Source organism: Cervus elaphus, chromosome 1, assembly GCF_910594005.1.
Source record: "Cervus elaphus chromosome 1, mCerEla1.1, whole genome shotgun sequence".
NCBI lineage: Eukaryota > Metazoa > Chordata > Mammalia > Artiodactyla > Cervidae > Cervus > Cervus elaphus.
In genome coordinates this window covers 89,827,388-89,847,182 of record NC_057815.1, presented here as the reverse complement: position 1 = coordinate 89,847,182, position 19,795 = coordinate 89,827,388, and the positions used below count along the sequence as shown (strand labels likewise).

Below are 19,795 nucleotides of genomic sequence, written 5' to 3'. Positions count from 1 at the left end.
GCACAGATGCCAAGTCAGCCCGCCTCTCCCCTCTTCTTGGGGAGGGGCCTTGGTCAGGTTCCTGGGAGTCCTGAGGACCAGTGCCCTAGACTTCTTGGAGAGTCCCAAAGGTGGAGGCAAAAACTCAGTGAAGGTGTAGGTGAAATAGGTCTAATGGTGAATCCAGACCTGCGAATCCCTGGTCTTCGCTGCAAGTGAAGAAACACTCGGGTATCTGGGATTCCACTGACAGGAAGGAGGCAGTGTTAATGCGAAGAGGACTTAGAGCGAAGGGTAAGACTTCACAGAAGAGGAGAGTGCGCTCTCAGCGAGTTGGAGAACTGGGCTTACTAGAGACCAAGGATTTGAAGGTTGCCTCTATTCATCCTTCCGCCCTTCAGACTAGATCAGGAACTCCCTGAAGACAGGAGTCTTGTCCAATACCTTTCTCCTTTCCCAGCACTGAGCATAAACCCTGTGTGTTACTCACTCGGTCGTGTCTGACTCTTTGTGAGCCCATGGACTGTAGCCCGTCAGGCTCCTCTGTCCATGGGATTTTCCAGGCAAGAATACCGGAGTGGGTTGCCATTTCCTTCTCCAGGGGATCTTCCCGACCCAGGGACTGAACCCAGGTCTCCCACATTGCAGGCAGACTCTTTACTATCTGAGCCATATCATATGGGCATGAAGCCTAGAACTCAACTGATATTGGTAGAATGCATAAATGGATGGATGGCTAGATGAACGAATGGACCAGTGAACGAACAGATTGATAGCTGGACATACAATGGATAAACAGATGAAAATGTGGATGAGTAACAAACGGATGGGCTGATAAATGAACATATAGACGGCTCAGTGGATGAGAAGATAAACAAATGGGTAGAGGGATAATAGACTAACAGATAAATGGATGAATGAAGGGCTGGATTAAACTGAAAGACAAATGAATGTACGGCTGGCTTGATGGGTGAATAGATGGATTGACAAAACAGATAAGTAAATGGATGGAAAATAGGTGAATGGATAGACAGACAAGAAAAGTTTTTAAACTAGGAAGACTCGATTGACAGTCAGGCATTGGTAAGGGGTAGGGAAACTGAGATATGGAAGACATGGTGATCCTTGGGAAGCTGGGAGGGGAGGGTGTAGGAATACTTCTGGTGGAAGGAAGGAGAAACCAGCATGATGCTGAGGACCAGGCCCCAAGGCCCAGCCCCAGGCTGGGTAGGACTGCGGTTGGGGGCCTACGGGCCCAGGAAGAGCCAGGCCTGGCAATCAGCAGGACAAGAGCCTTCGCCCAGCCAGGCTGACCCCAGAACATGGAGGCCCCAAGGGGACACCCTTACCAGCTCCGATCCCCCAAGGAAGTGACTGTTGGCCACGTGGGGGGTCTCAAAAGTAGTAGGCATCTGCCGGATTCAGGGTGAGAGAGCCTCCACAGGCCCCAGGGGGCAGCAAGGCCCTCCTCGTGGTGAAGCCAGCCTTCCCTGCTCCCATTCTCCCGCCCCACCCCAGCCCTCAAGGCCGCCCCTCACGGTCCTGACTTCCTCTGGGCAGGGAGCCTGGCCCCCTCGGCCTTCCAGGCCAGCCCCTGGAGCACCACCTGCCCCAGCCGGCCAGAGACTTCCTGTAGCGCAAGAGATTTATGCAAACGGGCTGGGGTGGTGATGTCACCCCAAGGGGACTATCTCCCAGCGGCAGGCCTTCGATAAAATCAGGAACTTGCGCTGGCCCTGCAATGTCAAGGGAGGGGGCTCACCCAGGGCTCCTGTAGCTCAAGGGGCAGGCCTGAGCCCTGCGCCCGCCCCGAAGCGGTCCAGCCCACCCCCCCACACACCCCCGACGGGGCGCCCCATCCCCAGGGGCTCCGCACTGGCCCCCACCGAGGCAGGGGACCTGACCGGCTCGGAGCTCGGCTGGATGTTACAGGCGTGCAAAATGGAAGGGTTTCCCCTCGTCCCCCCTGTGAGTATCGGGACTCCTCCACCAGCCCAGCCCACGGCCCTCGGACGCCCGCCACCTGCCCGCCAGCCCGCCGCCTGCCTTCCCCTATCAGTGGGAAGCTGGTGTTTCCTCCCTGGAGCCCCGGGGCCTAAGACCCAAGCAAGGGGGCCATCGGCCTCCTCGGAGCAAGCACGCCCCGGCGGGCTGAGGGCCGGGCCCACAGTGGGGCTATGATCGATGGGGCCTGAGCGGTTATTTATAGATGGGGCTTGGGTGGCAGCCGGGGCTCCAGGGGCCTGAGGGGCGGCCGGGCTGAGGGTGGCGAGGGTGACGGGGAGCTGGGAAGGCTGGCGTGGAGGGAAGCCGGTCCCTGGGACGGTGAAGGGCTGGCGGGCAGGAGGCCAGAGGTCTCGGGCCCTGGACTAGGTGCTCCTGGAGACCGAGGCTGCCTGAAACCTGGGTCCCCCGCCATCCAGGCGCAGAGGACGTGCCTGTTGACCTGAGAGGTCTGGGCCTTGGGCCCTGAGTGGCGGAGGCAGAGGTGGGGGCCGGGGCAGCGAGGGGAGCAGAGGCTCGCCAGGCAGCTGGGGTCGGGACTGCAGAGAGGAGGGCAGAGCCATCCTGGGGCTGAGATTGAGGCTGGGGGAGGGCCTCGTCCAAGGAGAAACGGGGGTGAGGGCAGCGGCTGAGGCCGGAGGTGAAGAAGCGGGCGTCCCAGGGGACCCCAGGGACGGCAGGGCAGCCGTCTGGGGCAGACCCCCTCCGCTCCCGCTGTAGGTGACAGTTGCAGCCTCCAGCAGGTGTCAGACCACCAGGCCCCTCTGAGAGGACCCCCGTCCCTTTCCTCACCCCCTTCCCCACTCAGCTGGGGATGGGGACCCTGGGGGGTAACTGGGAAGGGCTTGGCCGGGCCTGCCCATCTGACTCAGCTTTCCCGGCCTGGAGGCAGCTCCCTTCCCCCCTACCGCCACGGGCCACCCCACCCCAGGCTGGTCCCAGAGCCCCAGGGAGGCAGCCCCAGCGTGACACCCTGCTGTGGGGCTGTGCTGTCTCTCTGCAGACCTAATGCCAGGCTCCACGCAGGGCTGGGCACAGATGGGACAAGTCAGCCGGCCTCTGACCTGGCCCTGGCCTCCCCGTCCCCCACCTGGAACCTAGAAGATGGGGGAGACAGGCAGGGGTGTGATGGGGGGTGGTCCCAGGAAGAGCCCACTCTGCCTCAAGAGAGCCAGAGGCCCTGGGTCCTGGCCACCCTGTCTCTGACCCTTGACCTCTCAATCCCTGAATCCCAGCTAGAGCTGAGCAGGAGACACGTCCTCCTGAGCTCCACGGGAGCCCCCGAGCCCCCTGGCCCAGTCCAGGGGTGACGCGGAGTGGGCCTTGGGAGGGTGGGCTCCCAAGGCAGCTCTGGTCCCCAAGCCAAGCGCTGAAGGCCGGGGTGACTGTTGTGCAATGCTCGGGCACACGCACGGGGGTGGGGAGAGGCCTGGTGACTGTTGGGAAGCCTCTGGGTGTGCATGTCCCAGTGCCCGGCCAGGCAGTGGGGTGCGGGGAGGGGGAGAGGGATGGGGAGACGGAGGGAGGGAGACCAGGGAGTGTCCCCAGAGGACAGGGGAGGAGGGAGAGGCCCCCAAAGCCTCGGCCCCAGCGCTGCGCGGGGTGAGTCCTGTAAAGCCCATCAGAGCGGACAGCCAGCCAGCCAGCGTGGGGGTGGGGGCCCTGAGCCGGCCTGGGACCTGGACATTGGGCAGCGAGAGAGCCTGGGGCCCCAGGGAGGGGGGTTTCAGCAGGACAAGCCTGTGTTCTGGGCGATGGGCGTGCAGGAACATGAGTGACCGAGGATGGACACGGGCCTGAGTGCGTGTGTCAGCGTGCTTGGAGGCGAGGGATGGATTCCTGTGTCAACCCCAGGGGCCCTGCGAGCACCTTTAGGCGGGTGCATACTGGCGTGTGTGCCCGGGGTGAGTGTGAGGGCTGTGAGTGGACGTGTGTGTGAGAGCACACGTTGGGAGTGTGGGAAGAAGTGTGTCGGGGGAGTTTGTGTGCGTTTGGGGGGGGTGCATAGGCACATCGGTGTGACCGTGAGCGTGAGTGTGTGAGGCTGGGACCTGGGCACGCCGTGGAGTGTGAGTGTGAGGTGGTTGGGGGAGCCGCTGGGCTGTCCCCTCAGACCTGCCTTCTTTTGACCTCTGACCCTCCAGGGTCTCTGTCACCCCCTTTCCGCCGGAGCTGAGGCTCTTGCGCCCCTGGGTCCCCGACTTGCCCTCTGTGTGGCCTCTCCTCTTGCAAGCAGATGGAGGGCTGTAGGCCTGATAAAGGGGCTTGGTGTGGACCCAACACCCTGGGGGGGTCCCCTGCCGCATTCCGAGCCCTGACCCCCTCCTCTCTCAGCAGCCATCGGAAGACCTAGTTCCCTATGACACGGATCTCTACCAGCGCCAAACGCACGAGTATTACCCCTATCTCAGCAGTGATGGAGAAAGCCACAGCGGTGAGTAGCGGGCCCCGCCCGGCCCCGACTTCCCCAGCCTGGTCTGCGCCCCAGCGCCGCTGGGTTCTGGGAAGGGAAAAGCAGACCCTTCCCGAGGCTTCTTTGGAATCCCAAGCATCGGATCCAGTTAGCTCTCAGGGATATGGATTCACTACCCTAAGTCCCCACGCTCCTGCTCCCCGCCAGCATCCCACACCCCAAGTGCACGTTTCTGGAGCATCTTTGGTGTGCAGGCATGGGTGAGCCTCTTCATGTTTTATCTTCTCATCCAATCCTTTGGGCCTGTTTACACCTGACGGACCAGGCAGAGAGGCTACGGAACCTGTAGGAGGAGGCACAGCTGGCCGGTGGGACCCAGCTCTGTCCGCTCCAGGTCCAGTGCTTTCTCATTTTTTTTTTGGCTTCACTTAGTCACTCATTCATGTCCAACTCTTTGCGGCCCCACGGAACTGTAGTCCGCTGTGCTTCTCTGTCCCGGGGAGTCTCCAGGCAAGAGTACTGGAGTGGGTTGCCATTTCCTCCTCCAGGGGGTCTTCCCTACCCAGGGTTCGAACCTGCGTCTTCTTCTCCTCCCCCAAATCCCCCATCTTCCTCTCCATTCTTGTCACCGCCCGTGACCCTGAACTCCCGTCTGGTGCAGCCCCAGGCCCTGCTGTGTGTGACTCACAGCGTTTGTCTCTCGACATTTGGGCTGCATAATTCTATGCTCTGAGGTCCGTCTTGTGCCTTGTAGGGTATTTGCCAGCATTCCTGGCTTCTACCCACTGGATGCCTGCATTCCTGCCAATCATGGCAACCAAAAATGTCTCCAGAGTTGCCAAATGTCCCCTGGAGGTGGGGCGGTGGGGTGCAGAAGCGCTCCCATTTGAGAGCTGTTCATTCAGCAGGGGCTGAAACCCAGTCTGCTGGTGGTGGGGGTGAGGGTGGGGCCTGGGCCAGGGCCTTTTTCTGTCTGGGTCTAACTGCCCCCCACCCCAAAGCCCAGGCTCAATCCTAAAGCAAATTCAGGGGAGGGGAGAGAGACCTTTAGTGTCTGGGACCTGGGCAAGGGGCTAAGAGAGGTCACCAGTGGTAGATCTCGGTGTATTGATGGAATATGTCTGAACCAAAGGCGAGGTGGCCCAGTTAATGGGTCTCACTGAGGGATTCTTCAGGGGGTCTGGAGGCTTGGGCAAGCCAGACAGCGGGGTGTCTGCAGTCCCAGAAGGACAGACATGCTCTGTGCCACAGCCAAGGAAGGTTTCACCCCCGAGGGCCTCACCTGGGGGCTGTTCACACCTGGAGCTCCATTCTGCTGGCACACCTCTGGCAGTTTAAGCCTGATGTCTGTACCCAGAGATGCCATATGCGGCAAGTCCTTATTTAGGACCCTCACATCCAGATGGCAGAGCCTGCAAACAATTTTGCCTGGAACTCACCCTTGACAGCCATTCTAAAGACTGTAACTGGAAGCCGTATCTTGGGGGTAAGGGGTGGACATACTTCAAGGCCATATCTGGGAACACACAGGCTCCTTTCAGAAATTGAGGACTAGAAAGACTTTAAAAATATCCTTTATTTCCCCCCTTCCCCATACTTTTAAATTTAAATTTTATACTTCTACAAGAAATGCATCCTTTCTGGGGAAAATCCAGAGACGGTTTAGAGTCTCCCTCCTCCAACTCTACCTCCAGCTCCCACTGCCAGAGTCGGGGCTGACTCTCCCTGACTGACACCAGCCCCACACCTACCCAGAGTCTGGGACCTGAGCCGGTCCCTCCTTGAGGACTGGCGCCCCCTGGTGGCTCGAGGCAGCAGGACCGCTCAGGCCCTTGCAAGCTCAGGGCTGCCTCTGACCCCTTCTAGCCCCCGGGATCCTTTCTCCCCTGGCCTGACCCCTTCTCAGTCTCCCTGGGTCTGGGTGCCTTTCCTTTGGGTATACCGAAGCTGAATTCTCCCCTCCTGTAATACAGGGGTGCTATTTATATACTCTAGAAGCCAGGTAGGCCTGGGGCTGGCTGATGGAGGGAGCACTGTAGAGATAGCCAGTGTTTTCCCAGCTCGGTCCTCAGGCAGATCCCTTTTATCTGGGGTGATTCCCAGTTGGCTGCCTGAGCTCCCCGTCTGGGTCCTTTCTGCAGATTCCTTCCGAGTCCTCAGATGCTCTGGTCCCTATTCACCACCCCTTCCCCCACCCCCACCCCTGCCATCGCAGTCCATCTGGGCATCCGTTCTCTCCCTTCTAATACCTGTTGGAGGTAATTTCTGAAGACTCAAGAGTTGAGACACCCCCACACTCTCCCACCAGCTCCCGCATGCCCTTTGCAGGTACCCTTGAGGGAGGTGAGGCTTGGTGCAAAGGCTGGGGGGCCAGACCTGCCTCGAGTCCTGACTCCATCACTCACCCGTGTGTAACCTTGGAGCAAGTGACTTAACCCCTCTGCACCCCCGTTTCTGCATCTGTAAAACCGAGAATGTGAAAACACCTCTCGGAGTTGCAGTGATTCAATGGGGTAATACATGCAATGTGTGAGGTAATATGCTGAGTTGAAGGCCCAGTAAACTTTCAGGACATGGTGTGTTAGTTTTATTGAATATCCCCCCAGGGGGGAGAGGTGAAGCAGGTCCACAAGGAGTGGAGAAGCACAGAAGTTTCTATGACATCAACAGGCTCATTTCCCGACAACCCAGCAGACAGCCGGCCTGTCCGCCACTCACCCAGCCGTTCGCTCCCCTCCCATCCACCCAGCCCCCACGCAGCCACCCATCCTTCCAAGGCTTGTTGTCCAGTCCACTTGTCCACTCATCCCCTCACTTGTCCATCCGCCTAACAGCCCCTGATGACATGCCGTGGACCTGACCCTGTTCTAGGCGCTGGATTTGCCACAAGGAGCAGGCCGGGCAAGGCCACTGCCCTCGTGGAGCTTGCTAGTCCGGTGAGGGAGAGAGATGGGGAACAGTTGCATCAGCAGACATGCTCTAAAGACGTCCTGTAGAAAGCAGAGTAACGTGAGTCCGGCTCTGGCATCTGCATGTGAGGGCCCTAAAGAAGGACTCGCCACAAATGGCATCTCTGGGTGCAGACCTCAGGCTTTAACTGCCAGAGGTGTGCCCGCAGAACGGAGCTCCAGGGGTGAACGGCCCCCAGGCGAGGCCCCCGGTGGAAATCTGAGTGCCCTGAAGGAACACGAATGCACAGACAGGGAGGGACCAGTGTTCTAGGAGCAGGAACAGCAGGTGCAAGAGCAGGAAGGACCTCGGTGGGGACCGGGGTGGCCCAGAGCACAGGCAGAAACGACATGAAGGGAGGCCGGTCTGCAGAGGAGGCCGCGCAGGCCCGAGGACTGCGGTGGAGCTTGTCGTGTTTCCCACACCTGATGGGAAGGGAGGGGGCTGAGCAAAGAAATGACATGATTGGGATAACCTTTTGTGCGTGTGTGTGTTTGGTAAATATCTAAAGAAATTATAGATGTTTAATTTTAATTATTCAAACCAGAAATACCCACTGCAAAGAATTTTAAAATACAGCAGCAGGATCAAGGAAAATATGACTTTTCATTCTTACCCCGCATTGATAGCCATCTTGGTCTATCCTAGCAGATATTTTATTTGACAGTGTATAATCCTATATGTTTGTAAGTGTATACATCCACACAAATTCTATCCATTCAGAAATGAACTGTATAAAAAAAAAAAAGAAATGAACTGTAATATCATGCGGTTCTGCAATCTGCTACTTTTTACCTAAATTTATCAGAGTTGTTTCTCCATGGCCTATGCTGGGCATCAGAGACAGTTAAAAGCTATTTTTCCAGTCTTTCTGTTACAGAGCTATGGAAGTATATACATGAAAGTTTGAAACAGAGACTTAGAACAGCCTTTATTTATTAATTCACAAACATTTATTGAGGGCTTTCTATATGCCGGGTGGAGATGAATCTAGCTTGATTTTTTACTTAGAGAAATTTATTGTACTACGAAAGATGAGTATTTGACTTTCTAGTTATTTATAGCACACACACGTACTTCTTCACACATACCAAAATAGTCACAGTAACTTTTCCCCTTTTTTTCATTTTATTGCTGTTATGATATACAACATAAGTGTATGGGTTTAAGGTGTAACAGCTAACGACTTCACACACCTATACATTGGGAAATGATTACCACGTAAGTTTAGTTAATATCCAACTCTTCATACAGTTACAAAAAAATTTTCCCCTTGTGATGAGAACTTTCAGGAGATACTCTTAACTTTCGAAGTTACCATACAGCAGTTGACTCTAGTCATTCTGTACATGACATCCCCAGGACTTATTTATCTTACAACTGAAAGTTTGTACCTTAGACCACCATCACCCAATTTCCACCCCCTACCCCACTACTTCTGGCAACCACCAATCTGACCTCCTTTTCTGAATTGTTATTTTTTTAAAAAGATTCCACATATAAGTGAGATCATACAGCATTTGTCTTCCTCTGCATTCTATTTTTAATTTTTTTGCATTTTTTGGCCATGTCCCACATGTGGGGGCTTCCCTGGTGGCTCAGAGGGTAAAGAATCTGTCTGCAATGGGGTAGACCTAGGCTCGATCCCTGGGTCAGGAAGATCCCCTGGAGGAGGGAATGGCTACCCTGTCCAGTCTTCTTGCCTAGAGAATTCCATGGACAGAGGAGCCTGGTGGGCTGCATTCCATGGGGTCACAAAGAATCAGACACGACTGAGCGACTGACACTCAACATGCACATCATGCGGGCATTTAGTGCCCTGATCAGGAATTCAACCCTGGTCCCCTGCACTGGGAGCATGAAGTCTTACCCACTAGACCACCAGGGAAGTCCCTCTGTCTGTATTCTAACTTTGTTAAACTGACGTCTGAATTTTCCACGGTTTGGACCATGTGAATATTGCTCACAGTTGAGCCACACTGCGTAATCTGATTACCTGTACTTTCTCGTCGCTGTGTTTCTGAGGGCTGAGCGGCCGTGACACAGGGCCCCCGCACTGCGGCCAGGCTGCTGGGAGTCACGCCCCATCTCCCCACGATCGGGTGGGGTGACCACAGGGAAGAGGTCTCACCCCCCTGGGCCTCAGCTCCTCACTCATGATACCTACTTCACAGGACTGCCCTAAGGATGGAGTGAGCTGCTCCATATAAGAGGCTTAGAAAGTGAAAATTATGTAAGGATTTGTTACTCATAGCATTATGCTCTCCTAAGAGAGGCTGTCTGGGAGGTAAGGTTTTATTGCTGTTTGTGTTAATTGGTGTCTTTATGGCCTCACCTGATTAACAGTAGTTTGCTTGTGTATAGAAATCTAAGTTGAAAAAAAACTTTTTTTTTTTTGCCTCATTGAAACTGAAAGCATTTCTCTACTGTCTTCAGGTTACCAGAGTTTTTCTTAGGAAATCTGATGTCATTCCATATCCTCTTTTTTGAATGTAACCATTTTGGGGTTTCGTTCAATTTTTTTCCTGCTTAGTTTTGTTTTATCTCTCTGGAAGTTTTTAGTGTCTTCTCCCAATACCTAGTGGTTCCACTGAATATTTTTTTTTTTAAAAATCACTCTAATTTCTGTGTGAAGAATAGCTGGAGAGGAGGCCAGAGTAGGAAGAGGGGGGAAGCCCGGGAGGAAACCACTGGAATAATCCAGAAAGAGACGACAGTGACTTGGCCAAGGGTGGTGGCGAGATGGGCAAAGAGGAGCAGACGGATTCAGGATAGATTCTCAAGGCGTAGGGCTCATAGAATTTGCTGTCTGCTATTTTTAAGTTGTGATTAAAATGTATACAGTATAAAGTGTACGGTCTTGACCATTTTCACACGTACAGTTCAGTGGCTCAGGGACATGTCGTGCTACCAGCCCCACCATCCAGCTCTGGGACTCTTTGCATCTTGCGAAACTGACACTCTGGACCAATTACACAGTACCTCCCACTGCCCCCTCCCCTCAGCCCCTGGCAACCAGCATTCTACTTTCTGTTCCTGTGACTGTGACTGCGCCAAGCACCTCACCTTAGTGGAGTCATGCAGTATTTCTCTTTTTGTGACTGGCTTACTTTATTCAGCATATACTATCCTCCGGGTTCACCTGTGTTGCGGTGTACATCGGGGTTTCCTTCCTGTTTAGAGCTCAGTGACATCCCGTTGTGTGGATAACATTTTGCTTATCCATTCATCTGTCGAAGGACACGTGGGCTGCTTATACCTCGTGGCTGTTGTGAACATAGGTGTTAAAATATCTCTTTGCAGATCCTGCTTCCTGTTCTTTGAGACTACATACCCAGAAGTAGAATTGCTGGATTGTAAGATAATTCTATTTCTAATTGTTTGAGGACCAAGCATACTGTTTTTCCTTGGTGGTTGCACCATTCTACTTTCCCACCAACAGTGCACAAGGATTCCACTAATCCACATCCTTGCCAAAATTTGTTATTTTCTGTTTTTAACCATTGAAAAAACTGAAGTATAGTTAATTTACAATGTCTCATGTCTACAGCAAAGTGACTCACTGATTATATATATGTATATATACACATATATACGTATTCTTTTTCAGATTCTCTTTCATTCTGCTATTACAAGATAGTGAATGTAGTTCCCTGTGTTATACAGTCGGTCTTGGCTGTTCTGTTTTTTGATAATAGCCATCCTAATGCTATTTGCAGTGGGATTGATGGAGGAAATAGAGTTCCAAAGTACGACCGTTCTCTCCACCATTCCATCTTTCAATGCACTTTTCATCTTTTCATGCCACAGATTCACAGTTTATTATTATTCACATACCACAGTTTATTCACTTCTAATCATCCATTCATTTCATTCACTTTCCCAAGTGTCCTTCCCTCCATCCCAGGCACATTGCCAGGTGCTGTAGGATGAATAAAACACAGGCCCTGCCAGATTTATCTTTTTTAACAAGGGAAATAACTAAAATCATAATAATTAGGTTACAATGTAAGAAGTAACAAGGAACGTGAGACCTGGGGCTCTCTGATCGCTGGGACCTCAGTTTCCATGTGTGAATAAATTGCAGGAGGGCTGGGATTAAGGAGCCCTTGTCCAGTGGTCTGTGATTTCCGGCGAAGGTTTTTTTCCTCATTCCTTGCTTTCTTAATTCCTCATCTTCCTTCTCAGTCTTGATCTTACTTCTCCTCTCCTGGAAAGAGCCATGGCTTCAGGCTGAGGTTTCTGCTCTGAGGAGATAAGGTCAACTGAATGACCTTAAGGTTTGCCTTTTGTGTGGGGGGGATTGTTTTGAATATCATTTTATTTTTGTCCTAGTGACATCCAGGTGTTAGTGACACAAAGAACTGAGTAGCAGCAAGGATGTGTGGGTAGGACTTTGGTCCCAGACTGGAAGCTGGTTTAGAGGGTGGAAGTGAAAGATGTTGATGAATGGGTCATTGCTGGCTGGATGAATAAAGGTTCAGTGGTGGATGGATAGATAAATGGATGGATGGGTGGGTTAAATGATGGATGATGAATGAGTGAATGATGGATAGATGATGGTTGGATGTTGGATGGGTGGATGGATGGATAGACGGATGGATGGATGACGGATGATGTTGGGTGACGGATGATGGACAGATGATGAATAATGAATGAGGAGTAAATGATGGTAGACAGCCAGATGGATAATAGCAGTCTGTAAATTCTGTCACCATGTGTCTAACTTAAAGCTTTCATTAGCTGTCTTGGTCCTCAGCAGTGGTATGGCATAGGGGTAAGAGTTTAGTCCCTGGAGTCATACACAGGTGGGTTTGGATCCTGACTCTACCAATGACTATGGGCAAGGGACTTTATGTCTCTGAGTCATAGTTTCCTCATAGGCAAAAGGAAGATCATACCACACTGGCCACTTTGTCAGAGCCATGGTGAGGACTGAATGACATAGTGTGGATTAAGTATTTAGTACAGTGCCTGGTACATAAAAGACACATTAAAAGTAAGCTTTCATTGGTCATTTAACCAAATATTGACTGAAGCCTAGTATGTGTTGAATGCCCTACAGGTTGTAGAAGGGAGGGTCCAGAGCTATCTCTGGATATGTGAATGACACTATATTCCCATATTTTAACTTTAATATATGATTTATTTATTGGCTGCACCTGGTCTTAGTTGTGGCACACAGATCTTCGATCTTCATTGCTTCATGCCGGGTCTTTTTTTTTTTTTTCTCCAGTTGTGGCATGTGGGATCTTTTTTTTTTTCTTTTAGTTGCAGCATTCAAACCCTTAGATGCAGCCTGTGGGATCTAGTTGCCTGACCAGGGATTGAACTCTGGCCCCTTGCATCGGGAGCGCGGAGTCTTAGCCACTGGACCACTAGGGAAGTCTTGACACTATGTCCTTTTGAGGAGCAGAAAGTCATGCTAAGGGGACTTAAGTTGCAGGAGAGTCTGGGTGACCTGTTGAGTGACCAGCAGGGATATAGAAAAGCATTCATGAGCAGTCATCTAGGAATAAGGTCCAAAAAGCCCAGGCATGCTGACCTTTGCATAAGGATGGACTCGTGGCAATATGTTCCTTCAGAGGACTCATCTCTGCCTACCAAACAGTGTTTATTACATAACTGCCCGAGCACTCAAAATCAAGGGTAGAGAAAAGGGTTTCGTTGGGCCTTTTGAAACCTTAGTTGTAGCCCAAGAGTCTCTGTTGCAGGTTTCAGGCGACCCTAGGGCAGGGTTCCTGAGCCTCATTGAGCAAACGAACCTCTGTAGGGTGCTGTGAAAGGCCAGACTCTCCCATCTCCTTCCGGCGCTGCGGATCGCATGGGTCTCTGATGGGCCCCAAATCCTCAAGCTTTTCTGGTCCCCAAGGTGACTCGAATCAGGGGGTGCTGAGACTTGCTGTGGGAAGTGCTGGCCTCAGGCTGCGACCACCAGAATGAGCCCATGGGTCTCATGTGGAGCTGGAACAGAGGTGGGGACCGAGAGAGAGAACTCAGCGCCCCCAACCCAGAACTGAGTAGGGGAACTTCCCTGGAGGTCAAGTGATTGAGACTGTGCTTCCAATGCAGGTGGCACGGGTCTGGTCCCTGGCAGGGGAACTAAGATCCCACATGCCACACAGCACGGCCAAAACCCACCCCTCCCAAGAAAAAAACCCAAAAAAGATCTGTAGTAGGTGTGAGGATTTGAGGGGGAGGATAAAGCATTTCATAAAGATCATGAAGTTCCCCTGGAGAAGGGCATGGCAACCCACTCCAGTATTCTTGCCTGGAGAAATCCAGGAATGGAGGAGCCTGGCAGGCTACAGTCCACAGGGTGGCAAAGAGTTGGACACCACTGAAGTGACTTGGCATGCACGCATGGGCAGGATACAGCATTCTATGAAGATCTGGGCACTTCGGCCTGGGCAGGAGAAGGCAAAAAGGGGAGGGCCTGGAGTGGGGCTCCAGGGCAGATCTACAGCTAAAAAGGAATCTGGACCCACTCAGTAACCCCAGAGCCCCAAGGAACCCCAACCATACAGACAGAGCCAACTCTCTCTCAGCAAGTGGAGAATTTCTGGGTCTTATTAACTCAAGGCAAGATGAAAGTACAAAATAAGTGTCATTTTGTTTTGTTTTCCCTTCAGATTTGGATAATTTGGTGGAGGAGAGTCAGAGTTCTTAAGAAGCTAGGAGTCATGCTTTCACTCAGGAAATGCTTCTTCGTGCCTACTGCATCTCAATTCAGGCCAGTTCAGTCGCTCAGTTGTGTCCAACTCTTTTCGAGCACGTGTACTGCAGCATGCCAGGCCTCCCTGTCCATCACCAACTCCTGGAGATTACTCAAACCCATGTCCATCGAGTCGGTGATGCCATCCAACCATCTCTTCCTCTGTCATCCCCTTCTCCTCCTGCCTTCAATCTTTCCCAGCATCAGGGTCTTTTCAATGAGTCAGTTTTTTTGCATCAGGTGGCCAAAGTATTGGAGTTTCAGCTTCAGCATCAGTCCTTCCAATGAATATTCAGGACTGATCTCCTTTAGGATGGACTGGTTGGATCTCCTTGCAGTCCAAGGGACTCTCAAGAGTCTTCTCCAGCACCACAGTTCAAAAGCATCAAGATGCCTACTGCGTCTAGGCACTGGGAATATGAAGGTGAACAAAACCAGTCCTCTGCCCTTGGTGCAACCTTGGGGTCCCAACTCAAGTTTCTGGGAGACAGAGACAGCCAGGATCCCTCAAACTATTTCTCTGGACCACGGACTAAGATGGCAGAGAGCAGGGGAAGATGAGGAACTGATAAGTATTAAAGTATCTGTTGTTTGCTCAGGTGCTGATTTAGGCTCTCTAAAGACAGTATTAAGCATTCATAATAATTATCATTATAATGATAACGGCTGTATGTGTGTGCTCAGTAGCTCAGGTGTCCAACTCTTTGCGACCCCATGGACTGCAACCAACCAGGCTCCCCTGTCCATGGGATTCTCCAGGCAAGGAGGAGTGGGTTGCCGTTTCCTTCCACGGAATCTTCTCAACCCAGGGATCGAACCTGCGCTTCCTGCAACTCCTACACTGGCAGGCAGATTCTTTGCCACTGAGCCACCTGGGAAGCCTGGAATGATAATAGTTAATGATTATTGAGTCTTACTTTGTGCCAGGTTCCATTCGAAGTGCCTTGCAGGCATTAGCTCATCTAATCCTCACAGCAAGCCTGTGTCGTGAGCTGGGTGTAGTTATTAGCCCCATCTCACAGCCGAGGCAGCAGGCACAGAGAAGCAGAACCACCTGCCTAGTGTCACTCAGGGGTGAGTAGCAGAGGCAGCATTCAAACCCAGCTCCGCCCCAGTTGGCTCCCCTATGCCTTGCAGCTTCACGGAAGTGGGAGTCTGGACTGTGGGTTCAAATAATTCCACATGTGAACCGGACCTCAGTAACTGCCCAGTTGGGTCTCTGACTTTTGCAGAATCAGAGGCTCAGGGAGATAAAATGTCTTGCTCAGGGTCACAAGGCAAAGCCACCCCAGAGCAGGATTGGAAAATGAGTGAGTCTTCTGGGAGCCAGTGCCGAGCCAAGACCACACGTGTCATTTCTCAGGGATGCGTGAGCGACGATGTGTTTGTGAGAGAGAAAGAGGGGGGGAGACAGACAGACGACACACAAGACACGGACGGGAGGCTGGTGACGGTCCCCCTGCAGGGCCCCGTGCCAGTCCCGGAGACGCTGACCTCTCTCGGCATCCCGTACACTCCCTCTCTGGGTCCCACGAGAAAAATTCCTCTTGCCGCTTTGTCACCACATCTTCTTTGGGACTTCAAGTAGTACCCAGGAAGCCCTCAGACATGTGGTGGTTTTTGTTCCTGGAAAAGGTGCCCAGAGTAACCACGTTGAAGACCGGCTCCAGGCCCAGGCAGGCTCCCAGTGGCACGGAGCTGTTCCCCAAACTCAAATCCACCCTGCCGCAGACTCTGAAAGCACCCACCAGGGACTTTCCGGGAAAGCCTCGGGTGCCGCGGCGACCTCCCTGGGACTCGGGTGCAGCTCCCCAAGGACGCGGCCTTGGAGGGGCCGCAGGGGGAGCTCAGCTGAGGAATGTCAGCCCTGTGACTGCAGTCACACCTCGGCCGTGTGACAGGGCGGTGAGCTGTGACTGCGGGCAGCCAGTCTGCTCAGGAACCACGGCTGCATCTGAAGGGCAGGAGAGGCGATTCCACACACTCCCGAGTGCACGCTCTGGGGCTAGGGGGTTTTACAAATGTGAACTTGCATGGAGCCTCCTAGTTTCTAGCATCCCTGTTTGACAGAGGGGTCAATGCACGTGGCTGAGGCCACACAGAAAGGAAACAGCCGGATTCGGACTCCGGCTCAAAAACCGGCATCGTTGGAATGGGCATGGGAGGCAGGGTAGACCGGTTGTTGAGAACAAAGGCTTTGCCTCCCACGGCCTTTGACCATGGGCGGGTCATGTAGCCTCTCCAAGCCTGAGTGTCCTCATCTATAGCATGTTCTGAGTATTCTAAAGTCCCTCAGTCGTGTCTGACTCTTTGTGACCCCGTGGACCGCAGCCCGCCAGGTTCCTCTGTCCATGGGATTCTCCAGGCAAGAATACTGGAGTGGGTTGCCATGCCCTCCTCCTGGAGATCTTCCCGACCCAGGAATCGAACCCAGGTCTCCCGCACTGCAGGCAGATTCTTCACCATTTGAGCTACCTGGGGAAGACCCATCTATACAATTGGGGGTCGGAAAATAGCAGGGCGGGTGGTGCTGCGATTAATGCCAATCCGCAGCCCAGAATGGCGGTGGTGATTATGACAGGGAACAAGGCCTGGCACTATTATTTTTATGCATACTATTATTGTTATATATATTATATTATATATAGTTATTATGTATAATATATACTATTATTGTTCATATAATGTTTCACACGATCATAAGCCCCTCCTGCTTTGGCCCGCAGACCATTACTGGGACTTCCACCCGCACCACGTGCATAGCGAGTTCGAGAGCTTCGCGGAGAACCACTTCACGGAGCTGCAGAGCGTCCAGCCCCCGCAGCTGCAGCAGCTCTACCGCCACATGGAGCTGGAGCAGATGCACGTGCTCGACACCCCCATGGCTCCTCCCCACGCCAGCCTCGGTCCCCACCAGGTGCGTGCCTGCAGGGCGGCCCGGCCCGGCCCGGCGCCTGCGGTGAGGCGGGCGCTCCGCAGGAAGCTGACACAGGCTCTTACTCAACCCGGCTTCCTGCCCCACAGCGCCAACGGCGGCCGGAGCCCCAACGGCTGCCTCCTGACCCCCCGGCTGACCTCGTGACCCCGCACCCCTTATCTGCGCCCGCCCCACCGAGGACAGAGCCCGGACCATTCCCACCCCACCCCACCCCACCCCCACTGGTCCTTCTGACCCCCGGGGGCCTCTGAAACGCCGGGGCTGCAGCCCCCACCCCGTTCCCTGCCTCCTCGTGGGTCTGGCGTCCAAGTCACTGAGTTCTGAAATCCGCTGACCTCCCCATCTCCCCGCTGACTCGGTTGGCCGATCCTCCTCCTCAGCCCCTCACCCCAGGGCAGCTGCCTGTCCACGTGGCACCTCCCGCCGCCCAAACCAGGGAGACAGGTGGGGTGTCAGGAGCCCCTTTGTCCCCACCACCGGCACCCTGTGTGTGGTGACCCCGTATGACTCCATAACCCGCCCGACCTCCAGTGTCCCCGGCCTTCTCCCAAATCCCTCTGCCCCTCCCTAGGCACCGCGCCCCAGGACCCTCCCCTACCTGGCCGCCTTCAGCGGTCCCTCAGGGACCCCAACCCTCCTTCTGCCTCCTTCCCAGGTCTCCTACATGCCCCGGATGTGCCTGCCGTACCCCTCGCTGTCCCCCGCCCGGCCCAGCTCGGATGAAGAGGAGGGGGAGCGGCAGAGCCCCCCGCTGGAGGTGTCCGATGGGGAGGCCGACGGCCTGGAGCCAGGGTCTGGCCTCCTGCACGGGGAGACAGGTAGGTGACCCACCCCTGACCCAGCCTGGGCCCAGCCGTCACCCTGGCCACCCTTGTGCCCCGTCCCCACCCCGATCAAGGCCCACGGATGCGGCAGCCTGGCCAGAGAGCAGAATGCTCGCGTACGGGTGTGTGGTTGCCAACACGTGTCTCCATGTGTGTTCCGTGTGTGGAGGGGAGGGGCGTCCGTCCCCACCTCGGGGTCTGAGCACGTGCGCTGTGGGCGTGCGCATGCGCCATGCTGGCCGTAGCCCCGCCCCTGCGCCCACCCCACCCCGGGCAGGAGGGGGCGGTCCCACGTCACCGGGAGGCGGGCTGGGTCCCCGCCGTGGGCGCTGACCGTCTCCGGCCGCAGGCAGCAAGAAGAAGATCCGCCTGTACCAGTTCCTGCTGGACCTGCTGCGCAGCGGCGACATGAAGGACAGCATCTGGTGGGTGGACAAGGACAAGGGCACGTTCCAGTTCTCGTCCAAGCACAAGGAGGCGCTGGCGCACCGCTGGGGCATCCAGAAGGGCAACCGCAAGAAGATGACCTACCAGAAGATGGCCCGAGCGCTGCGCAACTACGGCAAGACGGGCGAGGTCAAGAAGGTCAAGAAGAAGCTCACCTACCAGTTCAGCGGGGAGGTGCTGGGCCGCGGGGGCCTGGCCGAGCGGCGCCACCCGCCCCACTGAGCCCAGGCCTGAGCGCACCGGGCCCGCCAGGCCGCCCCGTTGGCCATAGCATTAACCCCTTCGCCCGGGCGGCCGGACACAGGAGGGAAGCTCCCAGGGGCAGGACTGTGGCAGGCCAGGCCTCGCCTCCCCGCCCACCCCCTCCTCCTCCAAGCCCCCTGCCCGCCCCACACCCCTTGCTTCGCCTCCCACCAGGGCGCCAGCCCGGCTCCGGAAGGCCATCTGGGCGTCTGGCCCCCCGCGAAGGGTCAGCTTGCTTAGTACTGGGCGAACGGCCTTGGGAGTTGGAAGCCGTCATTATTTGTGTATATTGAACCCCCTTTTTTTTCAGTGGCCCTCTCTCCCCACACCTCTCCCCCCATCAGCATTCTCAAGAAACCCATTTACCTAAAGTTATTCTCAGTTTTCTTCAGCCCGGAAATGCTGTTTTTAAATCTTTTGTGCACCTTGTCTGACGCACCCCAACCCCGACATCTGATCTGCCTTCTCGTTTGTCCATTGAGCGTTTACTAAGGATCCTCGCCAGTGCTGGACCTGCAGACCTCGGGATGGTTGACACTTTGTCTAGTTGTCCAGTTTGTGCAGACAGTTGATATTGCCTGACCTCCTGTCATGATCCACGGAGGGAACGAATTCTCAGTTGTTCTTAAAGAAATAAATCATTAAAAAGCTCTCTGTATCTGATAAATGGTTTTTTTTTTTAATGTTTTAATGAGGCTTAAACTCATTGAATCTTTCTGTTATGAGCCCAATGATGATGATGATAATAAAGACAACACTGGATATTCTAGCCATTTACTGCGTGTTAACCTTGAGAAGTGGAACCTAATGCCCCATTTTATAGACTGGGAAACTGAGGCTCATAGAGGTCAACTAATTTGTCCAAGGTCACACGTGGAGTGAAGGGCTGCCATGGCCATGTGAGGCGGGAAGCTTCATGTGTCTGGAAAGGGGTAAAGTGCAGCTTGATCAGGAGCAAGGATGAAGCCCCAGAGCTCCCGTCAGCAGCAGAGCAGTTCACGGGATCCCTGCTGGCAGGACCCTGACACAAGTGAACTCCTCTCATGTACCCTGGCGTCTGGTCGCTCTGGTCTCTGGCCCACAGCAGGGGAGAGAGAAAAAGATGAGCCGCGAAACCTGTATGGGCTTTGCTTCCAACAGTAGCAAGAAGAGGCAGCCGACAGCCTGGGAGTGAGGGAACTTTCCTGAGCAACCTGCAGACCTCAGAGAATCCAGATACTGGTGACTTTTGTGTTGGGGCAGACACCCTGCACAGTGACCTGAGCCCTCAGGCTGGGGAAACC

The 19,795-nt window shown here is 54.2% G+C and overlaps 2 protein-coding genes across 11 annotated transcripts; both read left to right on the top strand.

Annotated features, from left to right (window-relative positions):
• The first annotated feature begins 1,683 nt into the window (after positions 1 to 1,683).
• On the top strand, positions 1,684 to 19,163 carry SPI1 (Spi-1 proto-oncogene). 10 transcript variants are annotated; one of them, XM_043911671.1, is made up of 6 exons: positions 3,364 to 3,585; positions 4,321 to 4,417; positions 4,722 to 4,790; positions 16,787 to 16,977; positions 17,654 to 17,816; positions 18,172 to 19,163. In XM_043911671.1, exons 1-6 carry the CDS (start codon positions 3,379 to 3,381, stop codon positions 18,489 to 18,491), a joined length of 1,047 nt encoding a protein of 348 aa, XP_043767606.1. In that variant the 5' UTR covers positions 3,364 to 3,378; the 3' UTR covers positions 18,492 to 19,163. The 10 variants fall into 10 exon arrangements, with proteins under 10 accessions (XP_043767667.1, XP_043767676.1, XP_043767606.1 ...); XM_043911660.1 differs by having other exon boundaries at positions 4,318 to 4,417; XM_043911699.1 differs by lacking the exon at positions 3,364 to 3,585 and adding an exon at positions 3,658 to 3,887 and having other exon boundaries at positions 4,318 to 4,417.
• On the top strand, positions 10,915 to 16,402 carry LOC122699595. The gene is made up of 2 exons (XM_043911756.1): positions 10,915 to 11,859; positions 11,940 to 16,402. Exon 2 carries the CDS (start codon positions 13,933 to 13,935, stop codon positions 14,968 to 14,970), a length of 1,038 nt encoding a protein of 345 aa, XP_043767691.1. The 5' UTR covers positions 10,915 to 11,859; positions 11,940 to 13,932; the 3' UTR covers positions 14,971 to 16,402.
• Positions 19,164 to 19,795: the final 632 nt, after the last annotated feature.

Bases quoted from the DNA above. Each gene is read 5' to 3' on its own strand.
- LOC122699595 (XM_043911756.1), top strand. From the start codon at position 13,933: ATGAAAGTACAAAATAAGTGTCATTTTGTTTTGTTTTCCCTTCAGATT.
- SPI1 (XM_043911660.1), top strand. From the start codon at position 3,379: ATGCTCGGGCACACGCACGGGGGTGGGGAGAGGCCTGGTGACTGTTGG. The intron at 4,418-4,721 runs GTGAGTAGCGGG...CTGACGGACCAG, and splicing joins TGATGGAGAAAGCCACAGCG to GCAGAGAGGCTACGGAACCT. The intron at 17,817-18,171 runs GTAGGTGACCCA...CTCCGGCCGCAG, and splicing joins CCTCCTGCACGGGGAGACAG to GCAGCAAGAAGAAGATCCGC.